Raw genomic sequence first — 21,124 nt, forward strand, 5'->3', positions numbered from 1 at the left:
TCTCTCTCTCTCTCTCTCTCTCTCTCTCTCTCTCTCTCTCTCCCCCTTTCTTTCTCTCTTTGTCTCTCCCTCCATATACATGTGCATGTATTATGTGTATATATAAACATATACTTCTGTAAACATACACACACACACATACACACACACAACCTGGCTCCAGGGCACCTTTTGGGTCTTATTACTTATTTTCCCACTTTACACACACTACAATCCAATCAGACTAACCTTGTTGCTATTCCTCACATGCAACATTCAGCCTCTGGTCATTGTACCTTTGCCCAGGCTGATCCCCCTGCCTGGAATGCCCTCCCTCCTCGCCTATGTGTCTTATAATCTCTAACTTCCTTCAGAGTATAACACAAGTGCCATGCTACATAAGGTTTTTTATAATTCCCCTCAGCTACTCCATCCCCCAACCTGAAATTACCATGTATCTAATTTGTATTTACCTATTGTCTCTCCCTACAGAAAGTAAGCTTCTTGAGGACAGGGACTATTTTTATCTTTGTGCTCCTCCCTTGAGCATATAGGAGGCACTTCAAAAATGCTTGTTTACCTGATTGATAGATTGGTTGACTGGGAGAATGACTTAGTTTAATCTGTTGTTCAGAAATATCATTTTGACACCTGCCTGTTGGAAGGGTTGGGAGGGGGAGAGATTGGAGAAAGGAAGAGCAATGAGGAGCTTATTGGCACATTACAGATAAGGAGGGATGAGGACCTGAACTAATCAGTCAGTCAACAAACATTTAATTAAGCACTGTGTGTCAGGCACTGTGCTAAGCTCAGGGGTTACAAAGAAAGGCAAAAGACAATCCCTGCTCTCAAGGAGCTCATGGTATAATGGGAGAGATGGCAAGCAGACAACTATGCACAAATAAACTAAAGAGAAGAGGAAAGGCAGAAGGGAGTGTGAATCAAGAGAAGGACACAAGTGAGAGAGACATTAGGGAGAGATTAGTTGACCACAGTTGAGAACTGAATGGTTGTAGGTGAGGTAGTCAGGGATGACTCTGATATTGCGAACTTGGGTGACTAGGGGGGTGGTAGTGCCCTTCACAGAAAAAGGAACCAAAAATGGCATAATATATGCTAACCCTCTTTCTTCAGAATCCCAGAAGGAGCATAATCCAAGCCTCTGGATCCAAGCTATTAACACGGTTCAGTCCAGACAAATGGCTGTCTCTTTAGGGATGTTCAAATATTAGGCAGCTAGTTTTCCAGGTGGTTTTAATTTTTTTTTTAATCCTGTCAGTTTAAATGAATGCTTCTTTGAAGTGGAATGTTTTTCCTTCCTTGATGGACAGCCCTTTTGTTATGAATGTTAATTCGTGTTTAACATTTTCTGGTATAAAAAAGAATTCAAATTGTCTCTCTAAAAACACATAAAAACCAGGAATAAAATTCAGCCCTCCACCCTATTAAACAGGAGTGATTAGGCAGAGTGGTTTGTTTAACTGTGTAGGGAAGCAGCAAGCCATTTTGTATAAGATAAACCTGCTGGGTTAGTTCTCAGGGATCCTTAGAAACCCCCAACAGAACTAAGTATATTGCAGTGACTATACCAATGGAAATGAAAACAATAGTAAGAGGCAGTCAAGCTCAGATTAATTGCAAGACCAATCTCAAACACATTTACTCTCTCTTGGAGGAAGGGTAAAAGGGAGAGGGTGCTTCAGGTGATGAGAAGTGTACATGTGGTCAGACATACTCATTGTATTGGTTGGTTGTGTTAAGCCATTTGGGTTTTTTTTTTTTTACAAGAGAGATTTCTGTAGTGGGACAGTATATTAGAACCTACTATGTGCCAAGCACTGTACTAGGTAGTGAGAATTAAAAAAAAAGACTCCAGCAACTTAAATTCTGTGGAGAAACAACATGGACACATATGAATAAAATCAAAATGTATAAAAAGTGAATATAAAGTCTTTTGCGGGGAGCTCTCATGATTGAGAGGACCATTCAAAGCTGTCTTTCAGGAAGTCATACTCCTCTTAAGAGGAACTAGGGATTCTTTTTTTTTATATAAAGTGAGGCAATCGGGGTTAAGTGACTTGCCCAAGGTCACACAGCTAGTAAGTGTCAAGTGTTTGGTCTGAGGTCAGATTTGAAATCAGGTCCTCCTGAGTTCAGGGCTGGTGCTCTATCCACTGTACCACCTAGCTGCCCTGGAACTAGGGATTCTAAGAAGCAAGAAGGTAAGGAGGGAGAGCATTCCAGGCAGAGGGGACAGCTTGCTCTGGACAATGCCCTGGCTGTGTAAAGGGAATTGGAGATAAATGTGGTGGAGAATTGCATCCTGAGCATTACGTATTATCTCACTCAACATTTTGCACATGATCCTTTAGAAAGGCACTCTATTTAAACGGGCCTTTAGCTCGGAGACCTGGCCCTCCCTCCACCCCCAGTCAGGTTTCCCTGGTTTACCCAAATGGACGAATTCCATCTAATAGATAGTTGCAGAGGGTTAATGATTGTAATCTGCCTATATGCAAAGAGGTTTCCTTCCCCTGCAGTGTCAATCCCTCCCTGATTGGCGCATCTGCTCCGGAACCCAACAAGACAGCCCAATACTTAGTGAAGGGATGGGTGTCACATTTAGCTAAATACAATTTCCTTTCTGTGGCCCAGCCAGGGGCTCACCCTGGGGTGTTGGCCTCATGACTCACCACCACCTCTCCCAGTGGGGAGCAGGCTCTTTGTGGCTGATGCTGTGAATCCAGGCCAGATTGTCTCTCCCGGGTGGGCAGCCGAAAGGTTTTTGTCCCCCCTTCCCTTCTCTGCCCCCATTCCCACCAAGCACACAACGAAGTGATTGTTCTGTAGAAACAATATTTAAAACATTTATTTTTGCAGTATACCTCAGATCTGAAAATCTGGTAGTCACAGGAAGTCTTTCTATGTTCCCAAATGTCACTCCTAATTTGGCTGTTGAGAGTGTTGAGTCAGGGGCTACACAGGCAGTGCAGTGCCTCTCTGCCTTCCGTGGCCAAATATTTGTGTATCCTGCCTAGCTCCATATGGTAAGAGCAACACCTCATTGCACTCTGCCGAAGAGAAAAGTGGTTGTTAGTTACAGTCAAGGGCACCTCCTGATGGGAGGAGTCTGAGGATGTGGGCTTTAGAGTCATACATTTTAAAGGAAGCAACTGAGCAAAACTTGGAGGAAATATCCTAACAATTTGAAAGAGAAATGCCATAGGGAGAGGAATGATTTGTGATGTCTGGAAAAGAATCTTTTCTGAACTGCATGGTGCCTGGATGGAGCATTGGATGGGGGGTGGTGAGGTAGAAGGATTGCTCTGGTCAAAGGCTATAGAATCCGAAAACCATTGTCCTCAGAATCTGAAAGCCTCGTGTTCACTGAGAGCCTTCTGGGCTTGCTCTTAGTTTTGGCCAGGCTTCATCATGGTGGGGGGCGAGGGAGGTACGGAGTAAGGCTCCTATGGCAAGGCTACGGCTATCCTTGTGTTCAAGTAAAATGGAAAATAATATTGTCTACACTTTGACTAAGAGGAAGAGAAGGAGAAAGGAATGAAGAGAACAAGCATTTGTGAAGCTCTTAGCAGGCACTATGCTTTACAAATAGCAACAATCCTAGGAGGTTGGGGCAGCTAGGTGGCGCAATGGATACGGCACCAGCCCTGGAGTCAGGAGGACCTGAGTTCAAATCTAGCCTTAGATGCATAACACTCACTAGCTGTGTGACTCTGAGCAAGTCAGTTAACCTCAAGTGACTCACCAAAAAAACTGAAAAGAAATAAAAAACAATCCTGGGAGGTTGGTATTATTATTACCCCCATTTTACAATTGAGGAAACTGAGGCAGACAGCATTTAAGTGACTTGCTCAGGGTTGCACAACTAGTAAGTTTTTGAGACTGAATTTGAACTCAGATCTTCCTGACTCCAGGCCCAGCACTGTATTCACTGTACCACCTACCTGAGCCCTGGCCTGAAGGACTTACTGCTTGGCATCAGGGAAGATTCAGATTAAATAAGACTCATTACCGATAGGATAGAGACTGGACCTGTGCTTTCACTGATATGGGGAATTCCCAGATGAAGTAACTCCTATAAATGCATGTTGATACTTTTTTTTTTTTCTCCAGGCAATTGGGGTTAAGTGACTTGCCCAGGGTCACACAGCTGGTAAGTGTCAAGTGTTTGATCTGAGGCCAGATTTGAACTCAGGTCCTCCTGACTTCAGGGCCGGTGCTCTATCCACTGTGCCACCTAGCTGCCCCTTTGTTGGTACTTTCTCTGCAATTTGTTAGAGAGCTCTCTGGAGCACTATGACATTAAGTGACTTGCCTAAGGTCATTCCGTTAGTATGTGTTAGAGGTATTATACATGTGTTATAGAAAGGATTTGACTCCAGGCTTTCCTGACTCTGAGACCAGTTTTCGCTGGGATACCATTACTAATTACTAATAATAACACCTCATTATTCTAGGAAATCCATTAAAAATTTTCAGATCTTTGAATTTTAGAATGTTAAAGGTCATCTAATGCAATCCCCTCATTTTATGGATGAGAAAATGGAAGCTCATAAAGGTTTGACTTCCCCAAAGTCATACAGCTAGCTTGTGTTGGAGCTGAAATTAGAGCCCCTGGACTCCTGACTCCCAATTCATGCCTTTCCCAGTCCAGCACACCTAAGATTCCCAAAGAAAACAAACCAAAGCTTTATGATTATGACCATCCTAAAGATGGGATAACTTGAGGGTTGGTAACTTATTCATCAATAATGCCAGAACTAGATTTAAGGTCCAGGCTTCTTGACTTCCAGTCTGGGACTCTTCCTGAGAGGTCCCTAAGCTTTTAGAGTTGGCTCAGAAAGTAGAGGTTAGGGTGGTGGGTGAGGGGAGCTCATCTTTATTCCATTTTAAGGGAAGTGTCCAGGTCACCCATGTCTTCATTCCTCTCTGGGTTTCCATTCCTGACTCTCTACCTTTTTCTACCATGTTACCCATGTGCCATCGCCAGTCATCCTGTCCTGTGTCTTGCCACTGGACCCTGATGACTCTAGAGGAGAGACTGAGGCTGATGACTTTGCATAGCCCTGCCTCACTTAAATCTAATTCACTTGCAAGTCAAGACATCACCCTCCTGATGTCATTGGTCCTCTTTGAGAATGATGCACAGCATCCTTCTCACTCAGGAAATTAACTCTGTCCCTGGTCCCTTCCTCTGATTGACCAGTCCCTCCTAGAGCTTCCATTTTAAAGAAAGTGCCCAGGTCAGCGAGACTCCATTCATAACTATCTGAGTTTCTCCATGACCCCATCTGGGTACCTTCCCTCCCCACCATTCCCAGGCCCCAATTTTTCAGCTTTCTTTTGTGTATTGCCTTCCCACATTAGAATGAAGATTCCTTGAAGTCAAAGACTATCTTTGTTTCTTCTTGTATTTCTCCTTGTGTATATTTGTATTCTCAGCTCTTAGCACAGTATCTGGCACATGGTAAGTGCTTACTAAAGACTTATTCATATATCTTTGGCATACTAAAGATTTTCCCAGAGCCACCTTGTTCAAAGGTGTGTAATTCTGTGTTTACATGCTAGCCTTGATACCTGGGCCAATATGATGTCCCAAACGGTCATTCTCTTCATCTCAGTGTGACTTATAGAAAGCAGGAATGTGGATGACTGCATCCTAGTTGGAAGGGACCTCAGTGGCCATTCAGTTCAAGCTGTTCCTGAACAAGAACCACATTGTCTGCAACAAGTGGTTATCCAGTCTTTGCCTGGGGATGTCCAGTGAGAGAGAAGCTACTTCCCTGGGAGGCTGCCCATGCATTCCACTTTTGGACAGCTTGGAGTTAGGCAGTTTTTCCTGATAGAAAGCTTAAGTCTGCCTCTTTGCAACTAAAACCTATGCCTCCCGAGTCATTCTTTGCCCCTGAATTTGTTTTGGATAGCAGCTCCTAAGATGTCAGAGAGGGAAGTTCTCCAATTGGTAAGCATTTTTAAGGTATCTCTTCTGCCAGGCACTATGCCAGGTGCTAGGGATGCAAAGGCAAAAGGGAGGCAGGTCTTGCCTCAAGGAGCTTATGGGGAAACAACATGTGTGTATATGTGTATGATATGTATGCATACACATGCAAACATTTGTGTATATATGTACATTATGCCTGTGCATACATTGTGCATACATGTTTTGCACGTGTATGTATGTGTACATATACACAAATATGTATATTATATGGACAGCAAGATGGCACAGTAGATAGATCACTGGGCTTGGAATCAGGAAGACCTGAGTTCAAATCCAGCCTCAGAAACTTCCTAGTTATGTGACCTTGGGCAAGTCACTTAACCTCTGTTTGCCACTGGAGAAGGAAATGACAAACCACTCCAGTATCTTTGCCAAGAAAACCCCACGGACTCACGTCCATGGAGTCCTGAAGAGTCAGCCATGACTGAAATGACTAAACAACAACAACAAATAAATGCATTAGACATATGTGTATGTTTGTATATATATGTACAGACAAAACAAACACAAAGTATTTTGTGGGGGAAGTGTGGAAATCTGGAGGAATCAGGAAAAGCAAAGATGAAAGATGGAGGTGAGCTGAGTCTTGATGGAAAATAAGGCTACCAAGAGGTGGATGTCAGAAGGTAGGGCAATCCAGGCATGAAGGACAGCCAGTGCAAAGGCATGGAGATGAGAGATGAAGCTCTGTGTGTGAAAAAGACCTATTTGGCAGAACTGTGATAGAGTGTGTGAAGGGGAGTAAAGTGTAACAAGACTGCTAGGTTGAAGGCAGATTAGGAAGGACTTTAAATGACAGAAGAATTCATATTTAATAAAGATTTTCACAGACTCAATCAGGGTTAACAGGAAGAGACTAAAGTTGACTGATTGGTGACAGTGGGGAAAATCACTTTGGTAGCTGTGTGGAGGATGAATTGGAGATAAATTAGGAAGCCGTTGACAATCCAGGTAAGAGATAATGAGGTCCTAAAACAGGGTGGTGGCTATGTGAGTGGAGATGAGGGGATGAATATAAGAGAAGTTGGTGAGGTGGACAGGGCAAGACTTGGGAAATGTTCTGATATGGTGAGTGGGTGATGGTAGTGAGGAGGAGTCAATGATGAGAGAAAGATTTTGAATCTGGATGACTACAAGATGCTTGACAGTAACAGGAAAGTTGGGAAAATGGAATGATTTGGGAAGTGCCTTGTTTGGACATATTAAGTTTGAGATGCCTACAGGACCTCCAGTTTGAAATGGCCAACAAGAAGTTGGAGATGCTGGACTGGAGCCCAGGAGAGACTAGGGCTGGGAGTGCATAGAGATGATAATTAACCTTCCGAATCAATTTAATCTGTATGGAAAAGATAATTGATTGGCTAAATTAATTTACCCCAATCTTATGTCTTCCTTCAGTGGTTTTTTTTAAAAACATTCTCTCAGGAAAAGAAAATCCCCTTTTCTTTGCATAGATGAGCCCAAAAGGTTCTCCTTGGGTTAATGGTGGCCCTGGCAGAGGAATTTAGGGGAAAGGTTTGTTGGACAGTGGAAAGTACTGGATTGGAGTCAGAAGACCTGAGTTGGAATCCTGGCTTTGCCACTTTTTGCCTGAGAGATCTTCGGCAAATCACTTACGCTATCTGGGCCTCAGTTTCCTCATATGTAAAATGAGGGGTTTCTATTAGACGACCTCTAAAGTCCTTTCCAGCTCTGGAGGGTATATTGCAAGGTCTACTAGCCTTTTGGAGAGAATGACCCATGTGGCTGTCATTTTCAAGAGGGTTAAAAAGAGTTAAAATTCAGGGGCATTGTTTTCTGGGCTTCACTGGGGATGGGGGCGTGAGTCAGTTGCTGTTTTAAGCAAAGCTCATTTTAAAACCTCTTTACCTATGATTGATTATATAAAGATTTGCAGATTGGCGACACAAGCACGATCGTTGAGAGTTTTGTTTCTTCGTTTCCAAGAGACTCATCAAGAGACTCATCCACCACCACAGCCCGAGGGTGTGAAGATACAGTGTTAGGGTTACAGACGCCTTCCTTCCCTTTCTGGTCCCTCCTTTGCAGTCAAGCCTCTCGCGGAAAAAAACAAAAATCCGCTTTGTGAAATAGAAATGGACATTCGATAAAAGTAACTCTTAACTCTAGCTAAACAAAATTATCTAGGACTGCGGCTGGAGCTGCGGGTCTTTGTGTCTCTTCCCAGGAACATTAACGTCGGCAACGCTCTGATCCTCTTAAGTTTAAACCAGGAGAGCCTCTATGCTGCTTGGTGTGGGCACCTGCCTGGTGCTCAGCTCCCAGGCAGCCAGAGGCTAACGCATCTGCCCCGGGCCAGTGCCCTAGGAAGGCTCCGCAGCTTACCCGCTTCTTGCCCATCTCCAGGAGCTAGCACAGAAAGCGAAGGGGTCCAGTTGCTGGGGAACATCCCCACCCCTCAATGATTCCCCCCTAACTCCCCCACCCCCCACTCCTTTCCTTCTAAAGCCTAAACTGGAGCTACAGATTCTCCAATTCCCCGAGTCCCCTCCTCCGAAACGCACACAACCCTCCCTGCGTCCAAGTGAGCTCCGTCCCAGGCAAGCCCCATTGCCCAGGGCCCCAACGGCTGCGTTGGGGGAGTCGTCCCCCCGTGCCAGCTCCGGCACAGAGGTGGGGCAGTACTAGGCGAAGGAAGGACTTGGGAAGGGGAAGGAGAGAAAGGAGTTGGATTTGAAGCCAGGTGAGTCTTAACCTGCTAGGGGAGACAACCCCAGGGCCATTTATGAGGCTGACGGGGGGCCTGGAAGCAGCTTGAGCCCATGTCCTCGTGGGGGCTGGAATGGGGCGAGAAGCTGAGTCTTTCATACTTGTGTTCTGCCGGTTTGGACTAGATCCCCAGCCGGCCCTGTAAAATGAGTCTCGGAACTGCTGGAGCAGGGGGCGAAGAGCCGAGAAGAGTGGCGGGGGCGGGGCGGGGCAGGGAGGGGCGGAGGAATGGGCAGGGCTGGTTGCGTCCTTGCCCTTGGAGCCAAGGAGACAGGCAAGTGGGACAGCGCGGGGCGGGCATGGGGGCGGGCCCGCGAACCCTAGCTCCCTTCCTTCCTTCCCCTCCCTCCTTACCACCGCTTTCCGCCTCCAGAGAGCTCACTTTCCTCGCAGCCATGGGCTCGGCTCACCTGCCGCCCCCGAGCCTCCCTCCCCTGCTCACAGCCGCCTAACTCCGGGAGCGAGATGGAGGCGCTCGCCTGGCTCCTGCCCCCGCTCGTCCTGCTGTGCGCCCAGCAGCACAGATACACCAGGTAAGCGCGCCAGGCGCGGACTCCCTTTCATACCTCTCCCTCTCCGAGTACGGGGTGGGGGAGACTGGCGCATCCAGAGAAGTACCCGGAATTTCCAAAACCCAGAGTGAAGATGGGAGCTGGGGAACGGACACGGGGCTGGACAGCGGCTCTTCAACGAGTCCCACTTTATTCCTTCACCTTGGCCTTAACTAGGAAGGCGCCTCCAAAGGACCTGAACCCAGCCTCGCGAGGCAGCCCCCAGGTACCGGCCCGAGGTCCTTCCGAGGTGACTCGAAGCGTCTTCCTTCCCTACTTTTCCCAACCCTTCCTACCCCCGACGGCAATTCGGAAGTGCTTAGCAGGCTAGGTCAGTGGCTTGGCCCTTACTGGTCATCTAGGTGCAGTGACCTGGAGCTCCAGGCCAGGAGTGCACTCAGTGAGAGGCAGCAGCTCAGTCTAGGGCCGGGAAAGTCCAATAGACCGAGGAAAAGAAGAGTCTACCTACAACCTCCCTTAAGGGTGCTGTCCACGACTCTCGGTTCTGAACCAGGGTGCGCTGAGGCAGCCTAGGAGACAGCTGGGAAGAGATGTAGGGGGGCGGCCTTGTTTCTCTATAACAAGCGCATACTTCCAAAGGCCCACGTCTCCTCCCTAGCTTCTGGGTTGGCCTACCCGTGGGAGGCTGGGACTGGGAACTTTCAAGCGTTCTCATCCCTTAGAAACTTACGGGCTCCTTGACCCTATCCCCATCTCTCTGCCTCCAGCACGAGAAGACAGATGTAAAGAGGGATTCCCTGACCACCAAGGAGAGAACTAAAATAAATGAGCTTCCTTGCGGCAAAGAGTATACGGGTTAGAGGCAAGGAGGAATTTTCTATCCTCTGTAAGGCTGTGATAGACTGAAGTGATGGAGAGACCATGTGGAATCTCCCTTTCCAGAATTCTTTAAAAAGAGGGTAATCGTTGGACTGCTCAAGGGAAGAGGAAATCGTGGATGAGTGACTTCTTAGATGCCCCTCTTAGCAGGAGGAGGCATCTATAATGGAATTTAGATAAACGACTTCTCTATTGTGGGTTTCTCTGGGCAGGGTGAGAGAAGCGCCTGTCAGTGCTGGAGAGCCCCTTGTCTAGCTTAAGGACTGATTTGTTCAAGGCACCGAGGTAGAAACAGCAGGCACCTCCAAAGTGGCAGCTTCCTGCACTATTTGGAATGTTCATGGTTGGTCAATCAGGCGTCCTGCTTTCCAAGCAGATCTTTCTAGAGGAGTGGGGTACCCTGGCCTGAACTCTGCAATCCTGGGCTACATCACTGAGTTACCCCACCTCACATACAAGGCACTGGACACAACGACTCTAAGACTGTGTCTTTTAAAGTTCAGACTCATGAAACATTTATTAAACAGCTACTATTATGTGAATAAGATATTAGTGAGATGGTAATAGAGAAGGACAGCAGTGCAGGGTTGGGGGAATGAGGAAACAGGTGAGAAATGCCAGATCAAAAATGGGTCATCCTGCATTTTGGTTGTTTTGATGGTCAATTCCTTTCTCTTTAAAGTGGATCTGATAGGCTGACATTTTGTATAGTTAAAAAAAAATCCAAAGTGACTAAAAAAGATAATTCTATGCCTGTGTGTGGTCACAGCCAGTGTGAGAGAGACAGAGACTGAAGACAGAGGGGAGCACATAGCTATAGAGACACAGAGGGCAAGCAAGGAGAGGTCGACACAGGCAGATGGAAAGACAGCATGGGGCAATAGAAAGAGCATAGGACCAGGGGTCAGGGGTCCTGCACATCTAGCTGTGTGACCTTGGGTAAGTCACTTCTCTCTGGACCTCAGTTCCTCATCTGTAAAATGAGGAGGTAGGGTAGGTAAGCTCTAAGATCCCTCTTATCACTGACCATCTAAAATAAGAGTAAATTATGTCACTGTTAACTGCTGAGACCTATTGCTTAGAGGAGGGAAGAGGTTCTGAACACTAGAGAAGGCAGTAAGACATGGTTCATAGAGCACTGAATGTGGCCACAGGAAGACCTGTGTTTAAATTCAACATCAGACGCTTATTAGTTGTGTGAACCCCTCCCCACTCCACCCTGTCCTTAATCTCTTGGAGTCTCAGTTTGCTTATCTGTAAAATGGGAATATAATAACACCCACCTCCTAGGGTTGTTATGAGGATGAAATGAGATAATATTTGTAAAGCCCTTTATAAATCTTAAAGTTCTATGTAAGTGTGAGCTATTACTAGTATTTTATTCTGCTGCAGACCCTAATCCTGTTGGGTAGAATATTTCCATGCATCCACTTCCTCCCCATGCATCCAGAATCTTTCCTCCAAAGATCTTGCTGCCCTTTTACCCACATCAATTAACCTTTCCCTCTTCCTTCATTCCCTCCCATCCCTATCATCTCAATTTAACAGAAATTAAAGAGAACAGGGACTTAGCCATAATTGTGTGTACTGAGAGCCTAGGAAACTGCTGCCAGGGTGTCTGAGAAAGAAAAGTGAAAGGCCCCGCCCTAGGCATGTGGGGGAAGGTTCTAGCATTCTTTATCCCTATTCCTATTAATAGGAGTCATGCTGGTCTCATCCCAGAGCTGGGGGGGGGGGGTCCTGACTGTACAACTCTATGTTGAATTAGCACCTGATTCCCTGTTTGAAAACCACAGCCTTCTTTCTACATTTGAAAATCCATAGTTTTAAAATAATTCTAGTCAAAGCATATGCAATTAGCTCCCAAGGACAGTACAGGCAGGGTTCAATCTTCCTCTCTGAGTTCTAGAATTCATGTTAATTTAACTCCATTTAATTTGCATTTAGTATTTCCTCTGTGCTGGGGATGTTCTAGCCTCTCTCCGTGGTTCAATGTTTCATGGGACTGTTGAGTGGGTAGCATAGGAGGTGAGAGTCCTCCACTGCTCAGAGGTATTCCTTCATTCAACAAGGAAGGAAAGAAACAAGCATTTATTGAACACTGACCATGTACCAGGCACTGTGCTAAGTGCTCTACAAATATCATCTCATTTGACCCTTACCACACCCCTGGGAGGTAATTTCTATTATTATCCCCATTTTACATTTGAGGAAACTGAGGCAATGAGAGGTCAAGTGAATTGCCTAGGGTTACAGCTAGTAAGTGTCTGAGGCTGGATCTGAACTCAGGTCAAGGCTCTATTCACTATACTATCAAGCTGCCTCTAGGTGTTACTAAATGTTAGTTAATAAATGAGCATTTATTAAGTGCTTACTGTATGCCAGGCACTGTGGTAGGCACTGGAGATTTAGAAAGAAAATACAGCAGTCTCTGTTCTCAAGGAGTTTACATTCTGGTGGGGTGGAGGGTATGGAAGAATAGTATATATGCAAATAAGTACATACACAATATTGTTGTTGTTGTTGAGTTATATCTGACTCTTCATGACCATTTGGAGTTTTCTTGGCAAAGATACTAGAGTAGTTTGCCACTTCCTTCTCCAGCTCATTTTACAGATGAGGAAACTGAGGCAAAAAGAGTTAAGTGACTTGCCCAAGGTCACACAGCTAGTAAGTATCTGAGGCCAGATTTTAATTTAGGCACATGAGTCTTCCTGACTCCAAGCCTGGTGCTCTATGCAGTATGGCACCACCTAGATGGCCCCAAATACACAATATATACACAGTAAATGCAAAGTAATTTGAGATTGGGCCTTAACAACTCTGGATTGTTAAGTTGTTAAGCTGGTAAGGACAGTAGCACCTGCCCTTGAAAAGACGCTCCCATGTTTTTTGCCTTGGTTAAAAACTTCTTTGTGACCCTCATCTCAAGTCTTTTCTCTCAGCCTCAGCCCAGTGGAGGCATCCCTACTAAGTGAGATTACCCCCAGTGGTTTCACCTGGCCCAAATCCTTAGGCTCATATTCATTCAACAACCATTTGTTTGTTAAGTGCCCAGAGGAGAGGCAGGGTGGCACAGTGGATAGAGGACTTTAAAGGCAAGAAGATGTGAGTTCAAGTCCTATCTTTGACACATATCAGCTGTAAGACCATGGGACAATCGCTTCATCTCTCAGGGCCCTGAGCATCTTTCTAAGGCAAGTTACAAAGATGTTGTTGATCTGCATTAATGAAAGGAAGGAGTTTCCATGCAGTTAGCTCCATATGCTGATGGAATCAAAGGTTTACACAAAAAGAAAACATATCAGATGCCGGGCGAGGTAAATAATGAAATAATCATTGCCCTTGAGAGTTTATAGCCAACTGGGGGGAAACCACAGATCCATAGATAAGTATAGAAGGGATCACTCATAGCCTCTCATCACTACTTAAACCATCTAACATCCATGTGGCAGCTACCTGATGTGTACCAATGAACATGGGGAAGAAAAGATAGAGGGGTAGAGGAAGGAATCCAGGCATGTCCTCCTCGAAGAAGAATACTGTCTGAAAGCTGGTCTTCATTCAACTCAACAATGAAAATAGGGGAAATGGATGAACTCAGATTACAAATCTCTCTCTTTTTATTTCACCTATTTGTCACCCTGAACTGGATGAGGAATTGTATGGCAGTGGGATGTTCCTGCATTGGTAACTACCTGGGGAAAAATCATTAGTTGGCCCCTCTCCTGCCTCACACTAGGTCCTGTTGGGTCTTCCTGCCTTTCCAGATGACACAGTTCTCTGATCTCTACTGGCAAGGCTAATATCAGACACAAAGCAGGGTACTCAATCACTAATATATTTTATATAACACTAAAACGAACACTGGCAAAATTGACACAGAGAAAAGGGGAACCACTGTGTGTGTGTTGACCAGTTACCAGCTATTGCAGAAATGGTAGCTTTCCTATGTTAATTCCTTTTGATCACGGAGAAGAGAAATTCAAACTCCTGAGGAGTGGGGCTGTCATGGTCAGCTGCCTTCTCCCTGGCTCAAAGCTTTTGGGAGGAACAAATGCTTTCTAATGACAACAAAGGTCATCTCAGCCAACCAGCCCATCTCCACTGCATCATTAACCTCTTCATCCAGAGTCTTTCAAAAGAGATGAACAGAGAAGCAGAAATCAGGTGCTAAGTACTTAGCTCTACAAAAGTTCGTGTAGCCTCAAGATGGAGGCAATCTCTCCTTCCACTGTTAGCTCATGGCTTCCTCCTTCTATGGAGAATTCTTTGGGAACTATCCTGGGTCCTAACACAATTCATGACTTCATCGGCCAGTGAGCACCTGGGATAGCAGCTCCATCTCTGTGGTTATGTGGATGCTGGGTCAGATTCTGACACAGGGTTACATAAATAAATATGAAATATATACAAAAGGAGAACATTTGCTGGAGGATGACAGAGAGGATCAGGGAAGATCTTGAGTAGGAAGTAGCATTTGAACTGAACCTTGAAGGAAGCTTGGGATTCCAAGAGGTGGAGGCAAGAACTGAAAGCGTTCTAAGCATGGAGAACAACTTATGCATAGACAGAGAGAAGAGAAATGATAATATCTGACATTCATATAGCACTTATGTATGTAAAGTACTATATGAATGTCAGATATTATCATGTAATTTATATGTAATTTATATGTGATTTATATGTAACATATATAACATGAAATTTATATGTAACATAATTTTAAAAATCTAATTTGAGCTTCACAATACTCCCTATGAAGTAGGTATTATAGGTATTATTATCTCCCATTTTACAGACAAGACAACTGAAGCTCAGAGAGTTTGAATGACTTAATCATGGTCACAGAGCTATTAAGTATCAGAGATAGGAATTGAACCCAGATTTCACTGACCCAAAATCCAGCAACAGTATTCTCTATATCCATATATCTGTACCACACAGCCTCTCACATGTGTCCCATTGGAGAACAATGACAATGAGAAATTTTATTGCTAATCAAAGGTGATGAGCCTTCAGACGAAGACAACAGTTGCTGATTAATTTTCAATGATCTAAGCTCCCTTGTTCCCAAAGGAAGATGTAATAAAGAAATGGAGTATGTTTATGTTTATACATATGTATATGGCTGCATTCCTATTCCTATAGTTTGTTTGTCTGGACAGTGGCAATATCCTCAGAACAGGTCTTCCTGTTAGCCTATTTCTCTTTTCTCCAATCTATGGACCACACAGCTGCTAACCAGTCCAGTCAATCAACAAGGTTTTATTAAACATACTATAGGCTAGGAGTCAGCTAGGTGGCATAGTGGACAGAGTGTCAGGTCTGAAGTCAGGAAAACTCATGTTCCTGAGTTCAAATCTGGCCTCAGATTTACTTGCTTGTTTGCTGGGTGACCCTGGGCAAGTCACTTAATCCTGTTTGCCTCAGTTTCCTCATCTATAAAATGATCTGGAGAAGGAAATGGCAAACCACTCTAGTATCTCTGCCAATAAAACCCCAGATGGGGTCATGAAGAGTCAGATATGACTGAAACAACTCAATAACAAATTGTCTGGGAACTGGGGATGCAAAGACAAAGTAGAAATAATCCTTGCCCTCAAGGAGCTTCAATTCTTTTGGGAGAGCCAACAAGTATATACACAAATATATGGAAATATATCCCCAGATCATCTTCCTAAATCATAGGTTTGAACATCTCTTTCCCTGTTCAAAAAACATCAGTGACTCTCCATTACCTACAATACCAAACAGCATTCCCCAGCCTGATATCTCAAGGCCTCCATAGTCTGGCTCCCATCTCCCTTCCCAGTCTATTTTTATAGGATGCATCCTTCACAGACTCTCCATGCTCATCAATCTCTTCAGTCCCTTGCACAGAACACTTGCGGCTCAGCTCTCCTTGGCTTCCATCTCCCCAGAGAAGCTTTGCATGCTGCTTGTTCCTCATTAGCCTAATTTCTTATTGTCCAAAGAACTCTTGTTCTTCTTCATCTTGGTAATTGGAACTCTAGGGCTGCTGACTTTGTAATTTTAAAAAAATTCTAATATTCTTGTCAGTGTTTCTTTCAGCATAGGTGTGGAGTATGAAGTGACTTCAGAGACATTTTGTCACCAAAGTGATAAATGTTAGTGGTAGGATTTCACCTCAAATCTTCTGATTCCAAATCCAGGCCACAGATTGTCCTCACAGACTGAGGGATGGAAGGGACCTTGGAGGCCATATAGTTCAAATCCCTCCCTGCACATATAAGGATATGGAGGCCCAGGGAGCAAAGTGATTCACTCAATGTCATAAAGCTAGTAAATAACTGAGGCCATATTTGAACCAAGGTCCCTGATTTGAGCCAAAAGACATTGCTTTCTTACTCAAATCATTCAGCTCCACCTGCTGCCTGCAGCTGGTCCAGTTCTTTGCACATAGTAGGAGTTTGGCAAAGGATTGTTTCATTGAATTGAAGTAACTGGGCAAGAGAGCCATGTCCCATTATAATTTAGGGAATAGAGGAAAAAACCCAATGTATTTGTTCCCATGCCAGGAAACCCCTGGAAACCCCAAAGACCCAATTAAACAAACTTTTAAGGCACCTATCATGTGCCAGGCACTGAGAGTACATATTGTGACACTGACTCCTTTACTATTCCTTGGACAAAAAGTGCACCTCCCAACCCTGGCCGGTTTTTTTCTGGCTGTCCCCCATGGCTGGGATGCTCTTCTTCTTTATCTCTGCCTCCTGAATTTTGGGGCTTCCTTCAAGGCTCAGTTCAAATCCCATCTTCTGGAAAAAGCCTTTCCTGATACCCCCCCACCTCACCCCACCCGTGTTAGTGTCTACCTTCTATTGATTATCTCCAGATGATTCTCTCAATAAATATTGTATGTTGTCTCCTAGATTGAGAGTTCTTTGAGGGTAGGGACTCTTTTTGCCTTTCTTTGCTTCTCCATTTCTTAGCACTGGTGCCTGACACCTAGTATGTATTTGATAAATTCTAGATGACTTGACTTTCTCTCTAAGTGCTAACTTTCTACTGGGAGGATGAAGAGGCAGTGCATTCTAGGCAGGGGTGGGGCTGGTGTGAAGAAACAGAAGTGAGAAATAACTAGGAGTCCAGTTTGGGCAGGGGCTGCTACATTTTTGTCTTTTATGCTAAGCACCTAACACAGCACCTGGCATATTGTAGAGATGCAAGAAATGTTTGTTGGATTGGATGCAATTTGTGAAGAGAGCAGTTTGAAATAAGGCTGAGAGAGTAGGTGGGAGCCAGGTTGTGGCAGGCTAATAATAACAACAATAGATGATTTTAGGTAGGTAGCTAGATGGATGGATGGGTAGATAGAATGAATGGATAGATAAGACTGATGGATACATAGACAAGCTGGATGGATGGATGGGTAAATAGGATGAGTTGATAGATGGGTGGATGCATAGATAGGATAGATGGATAGATGGGTGAATAGATAGATATGATAGATAGGTAGGATTGACAGACAGATTGGATGGATGGATGGATAGATAGGTAGGTAGGTAGATGGATAGGACAGATAAATAGATTGGATGGATGGATAGTAGGATGATTAGATGAATATATATATATATATAATATATATGTATATATATATATATAGAGAGAGAGAGAGAGAGAGAGAGAGAGAGAGAGAGAGCTGTGGGTCTGCGATTTCTGATTCAAGTTGACATGCTTTGTAACTTAGAGTTTTAGAGAATTGTTTAGAGGACTGAGGTAAGTGACTTGCCCAGGGTCACACAGCCAGTATGTGTCAGAAGCAGGACATGAACCCAGGTCCTCTTGGCTTGGAGGCCAGCTCTCTCTCTTTACCCACACAGTCTTTATATCTACTATCTCATTTGAACCTCATGACAATTCTGAAAGGTTAAGGGATTTGCCCAGAAGGGAATCCCAGAGGCCATCAAGTGCAGCTCTTTCACTTTAAATATTAGGAAACTGAGGCTCAGAGAAGTTAAGGGTTGCCCAAGGTCAGACATCTAGTAAGTATCCGAGATAGGATTCAAACTCAGGTCTTCCTAACTCCAAATTCAATGCTTGACTCACCATGCCTCCTAGGTTGCTTATATTTTATCACTAGGGAGCCACTGAAGGTTTCTGAGCAGCCGAGTGAACTGGTCACACCTGATGACTTGGCAGCTGTGTGGAACATATATTGGATAGAGAGGAGACTGACTATTGTAATAGTCTCAAGTGAAAGGAGATGAGGGACTGAATTCGGGTCGGCGCGTCTTGTGTTCTGTAATGACCATAAAGAATATCAACCCAAGCTACAGAAAAAGCAAAACAAAACAAAACAAACAAAAACAAAAACAAAAACAAAAAACACCCAGCACAACCTTCTGAGCTTCCAGATCTGACAGGAATAGGGAAGTTAGGACAGAAATGATGGGTTTTATTTGGGACAAGTTTGAGATGCCTAAGAGAAAGCCAGGCTCAGATGTCAAGTAGGGAGCTGAAAATGTAGAACTGGTGCTCAGGTAAGAGATGAGAGATTTGGGGGGCATCAATACAGAGGTAATAATTGAATCTAGGGGAGCTCATGAGATCAGTGAGAGGAAGAGAGACAGAGCCAGAGACAAAGGACAGGGCTTAGAACACAGCCTCGGAGTATACCCAGGCAAAGGGAACAGGACCTGAATGTTAATGCTGCAAAAAAGACTGAAAAGGATTGATCCTGTGGGGTAGAAGAGGGCCCAGTTGAGATTCTATAAAATGCATTTACAAGGCACTTGGTTAGTGTGGTTGTATGATTTCTCCCCTTGACATTTACCAGCATGCGAGCAGGAGGAGAGAAGGAAGATGGTGGGTGTAATCCAGGATTGGGGGTTGGCATACAGCAATATTTCATCCTAGTGGACACTCCCCTCTCCCTTTTCCTGAGACTTTTAAACCTGAATTCTCTCCCTGTTTCTCCCCTTGCCCCCTTTCCTCACCACTGCTTCCAGCCTGGGAGCTAACATGATAGTTTAATTCCATTTTCTGATTTCTTTTAGAGAGGCAGCATAGTGTAATGGATGGCAGCTAGGTGGCTCAGTGGATAGGACACCAAGCTTGGAGTCAGGAAGACTTAAGTTCAAATCCAATCTCAGACACCTACTAGCTGAGTGACCCTGAGCAAGTTGCTTAACCATGTTTGCCTCAGTTGCTTCATCTGTAAAATGAGCTAAAGAAGGGAATGGCAAATAGCTTCAGTATCTTTGTCAAGAAGACCCCCAAAAAGGGGTCATGAAGAGTTGGACACAACTTAAATAACTGAAAAATAACAACATAGTGTAATGGAGAGAATACTGGATGCATCCAGGAAGACCTGGGTTCAAGTACTGCCTTAGACACTTACTAGCTGTGTGACCCTGGGCAGGTCACTTAATTTCCCTTAGCCTCAGTTTACTCATCTATAAAATGGGGATAATAATAACACCCTCAAAGGGTTGTTGTGAGGGTCAGTTGAGAGAATGCATGTAAAGTGCTATGTACAAGTCAGATGTATTATCTTTCTCACACTCACCTTAAACTTACATACTGATTCTCAGTGATCTACTCTGCATTTCTAAGGGATTCCCTGGAACTGGTCAATCCCACTAGGGTGAATCTTCATCTAGTCCCTCATCCAGGTGAAAAGAAAAAAAAATCTTTGAAATCATCTTCCTTATAGAATCCCCTCAGGGAGCTCTCTTTACCCCACCCCCATCCCTTTATTTTCAGAAGACCTGAGCTGAAGCAGATACCTTGATTTGTGTGACATGATATATACATGCTGCTTGAGGCAGCTTCATGCTGTGGACAGAATGGAGTCAGGAAGAGCTGAGTTCAAATCTTGCCTCAGCTACTTACTACCTTTGTGACCCGTAGCAAATTGCTTAGCTTTTCTGAGTCTCAGTTTCCCTGTCTATAAAATGGGGGTGATAATAATAGCACCTTCCTCACAGGGTGGTTGTGAAGATCAAATGAGTACTTTGCAGACCTTAAAGAGCTATAGAAATAGCCACTTTTATTATAATTTAGTCCCTGTGGAGATTGATAAAACCGTCACTGAAAAGAATGTTCGAAGATAAAAGAGAATTTTTACTCATAAGTTGAAACTAAGCCTCAAGCCACACATCTGTGTCCCGAGTTGGTCAAAGTACAGTATGGAGGATTTTTTTACAGGAAAAGTTCTCCCCAAATTCTTTCATCTTCAGGGTTGAATCATTCCCAGTGTTTATTTTCTGCTCAGTGCTCATGGGGTTTGGCATCTCATCCCATTAGCCTTCACTTGAGCAGGCTTGGTGTGTACATGGGAAAAATGACCTAGGGAGAAAATGAGCGTCAACCCACTTAGCCAAGGGAAAGGGGGCATGAGAGATGTGGTTCTGTGCTCACCCCCTGCCTCTGGGCCGATCCACTTGTCTCTCTGCCTTCCTCTTCATCTCCTCTAATTAGGATACAGGCTTCTTGCACTCTGTCTAGTCTGCTTGATCTGCACCCCCTCCACAGCTGTGCACAGCTGAAATGGAGGGTTCAGGGACCTTCTACTAACTTACAAAAAAAGTGACATCCGTGGGTGGAACACAAGCATTTTCCTCAGGCAGTATTTGTGGCCTTGTGGGCTAGCAAATGCTAGAAAGTCTGCTGTTTTAGGAATTATTTTAAGTTATTTTATTTCTGTGCCTTCAAAGCTCCTGGCCTTGACTTAGTAACCTCTGAGGACACCTGGGGAAAAGGGTCCTGGGCTACTGCAAAGGAGTAAAGGTGGGCTTGGTAGGTGCCAACTATTGAATATAGTTCGTAAGGACACAGAGAAAGGACTTCTCATTTCAGTGAGGAAACCTTCCCCTGCCTCCTTGTTCAACTTCATAAATAATTCTGGGTTCAATTGGAAAATATATTGGGGCCAGATCATGGAGGGCCTAGGATACTCATCTAAGGAATTGGTAATTTGTAGGCAGTGGGAGTCATTGAAGCTCCTTGAGTGAGCGAGTGGCATATTCGAATA

General features: G+C 44.5%; 1 protein-coding gene across 1 annotated transcript in view; it reads left to right on the top strand.

Annotated features, from left to right (window-relative positions):
- Window positions 1-8,877: 8,877 nt before the first annotated feature.
- The window catches only part of GABRD (gamma-aminobutyric acid type A receptor delta subunit), a 35,181-nt gene continuing 22,934 nt past the window's right edge, over window positions 8,878-21,124 (top strand). Inside the window, exons 1-4 of the mRNA XM_027855401.1 lie at window positions 8,878-9,009; window positions 9,125-9,264; window positions 9,313-9,412; window positions 9,460-9,797. Coding sequence (XP_027711202.1) covers window positions 8,878-9,009; window positions 9,125-9,264; window positions 9,313-9,412; window positions 9,460-9,797 — 710 coding nt within the window. The remainder of the gene's footprint in view (window positions 9,010-9,124; window positions 9,265-9,312; window positions 9,413-9,459; window positions 9,798-21,124) is intronic.

Source organism: Vombatus ursinus, unplaced genomic scaffold (genome assembly GCF_900497805.2).
Source record: "Vombatus ursinus unplaced genomic scaffold, bare-nosed wombat genome assembly UNPS02010822.1, whole genome shotgun sequence".
Taxonomy (NCBI): Eukaryota; Metazoa; Chordata; class Mammalia; order Diprotodontia; family Vombatidae; genus Vombatus; species Vombatus ursinus.